Genomic DNA, 1,699 nt, shown 5'->3' on the forward strand with positions numbered 1-1,699 from the left:
GTCGTGGCTACTTTCACCGCGGCAGCACCTCCTCTTCGATTTTGTTTCGTTATCGCATGTCGACCGGCCACGGTCGATAAATACCTAAGGCTGCCTCGCAACGTGCTGTATAGTATACGGCGTCAATCTTGTGCTCATTTTTCCAGCAACATTGTCGAGCGGCATTCTTTTTCATTCGGCCGTGACACGAACGGTGGGATGAAATATACTGGGGTTGCAAAGCTACTTGGTTATTCCGTTTGCCCCCCCCCCCCCCTATTTGATTATAGTTTCGTACCAATATTACAGCGCCGTGTAGTGTCCATAATTATAGTGTCTGAAGACATACGGTCTGTCACAGTTCTATTCGGACACTTCTAAAATGGCAACTTTATAAAAATTGTACGAAACGAGTCAGAGATTTGAGACTTTCACGGCCCGGCGTCATACAGTTTTGTCTGTTGAGGCTTTCGGGTGTAAGCCGTGTCCTAAAGGAAGAATTTTCCCAACGTTTCGCAAGCATTGCAGCTAACTTCATCAGGGGTTCAGAAGACACACTGATACTGATGTGTGTCGGATTTGTGATCCACTTATATAGTGGTGTTTGCTCATTGTTCCGGTTCGGTAAGCACCAATCAGAGTAGACTTTTAATTGGGCGGCCGAACCCTCTTCACTAATGTCCCAATCCCTGAAAGTATCGAAATCATTAAAAACAAAATACCCGAAAACTTAATACCATTAGTCCAACACTGCCTCACCTCTACCTACTTCTCATTCCAAGACACCTACTACGAACAGGTATCCGGAGCAGCAATGGGATCACCCATCTCCCCCATCATCGCTGACATCTACATGGAACATCTAGAGAATCAGATTCTCAACGATGCACCCCTGAAACCAACACAATGGTTCAGATATGTGGACGATACCTTCGTGGTGTGGAGCCATGGAAGAGACACACTTGATAACTTCCTACAATACATCAATTCACTACATCCAAACATACAGTTCACCATGGAAATAGAAAACACGGACAGATCTCTACCCTTCTTAGACGTACTGATCACTAGAAAACCCGATGGATCCCTTGGACAACAAGTATACAGAAAACCCACACATACCAACAGATATCTTCATGCATCCTCCCACCACCATCCAGCCCAGAAGAATTCAGTCATTAGTTCCCTCATAAACAGAGCCATCAGTATCAGCGAGAAACAACACCTACCCCAAGAACTCGAGCATCTCAGGACCACACTAGGTCAAAACGGTTTCTCCAAACACAAAATCAACCGCACCATAGACCGACTCGTGAAACCAAAGGACAACCGGACAACACACAACAATGAAAATTACAGAACTACCTTCCTACCGTACATACAGGGCACAACCGACCGAATCAGCAGAATCCTCAAAAAACATAATATCAAGACTATTTTCACCTCACATACAAAAATAGGACAGATACTCACCTCCCCCAAGGATCCGCAGCCACGGCTATCCACGCCAGGGGTATACAAAATACCTTGCTCATGCGGCAAAGTTTACATCGGCGAAACTGGGAGGAGTGTGAGCACTCGAGTCAAGGAACACGAGCGGTGCGCCAGGTTGGGCTACTTTCAATCAGCCGTAGCCGAACATCAGTTAACCACAGGACATACCATCCTTTTTAATAAAACCACAGTTCTAGCCAGAACAAAAGGATATTTTCCCAGAAAA

At 45.6% G+C, this 1,699-nt stretch overlaps 1 protein-coding gene across 1 annotated transcript; it reads left to right on the plus strand.

Annotated features, from left to right (window-relative positions):
- Positions 1–793: 793 nt before the first annotated feature.
- Positions 794–1,411, plus strand: LOC143363547 (uncharacterized; the record flags this gene model as incomplete). Its single annotated transcript, XM_076804112.1, has 1 exon — positions 794–1,411. A coding segment is annotated over exon 1 (618 nt), but the record flags the coding sequence as incomplete, so codon positions are not given.
- Between the last annotated feature and the right edge of the window lie 288 nt (positions 1,412–1,699).

Source organism: Halictus rubicundus, unplaced genomic scaffold (assembly GCF_050948215.1).
Source record: "Halictus rubicundus isolate RS-2024b unplaced genomic scaffold, iyHalRubi1_principal scaffold0056, whole genome shotgun sequence".
NCBI classification, from domain to species: Eukaryota; Metazoa; Arthropoda; class Insecta; order Hymenoptera; family Halictidae; genus Halictus; species Halictus rubicundus.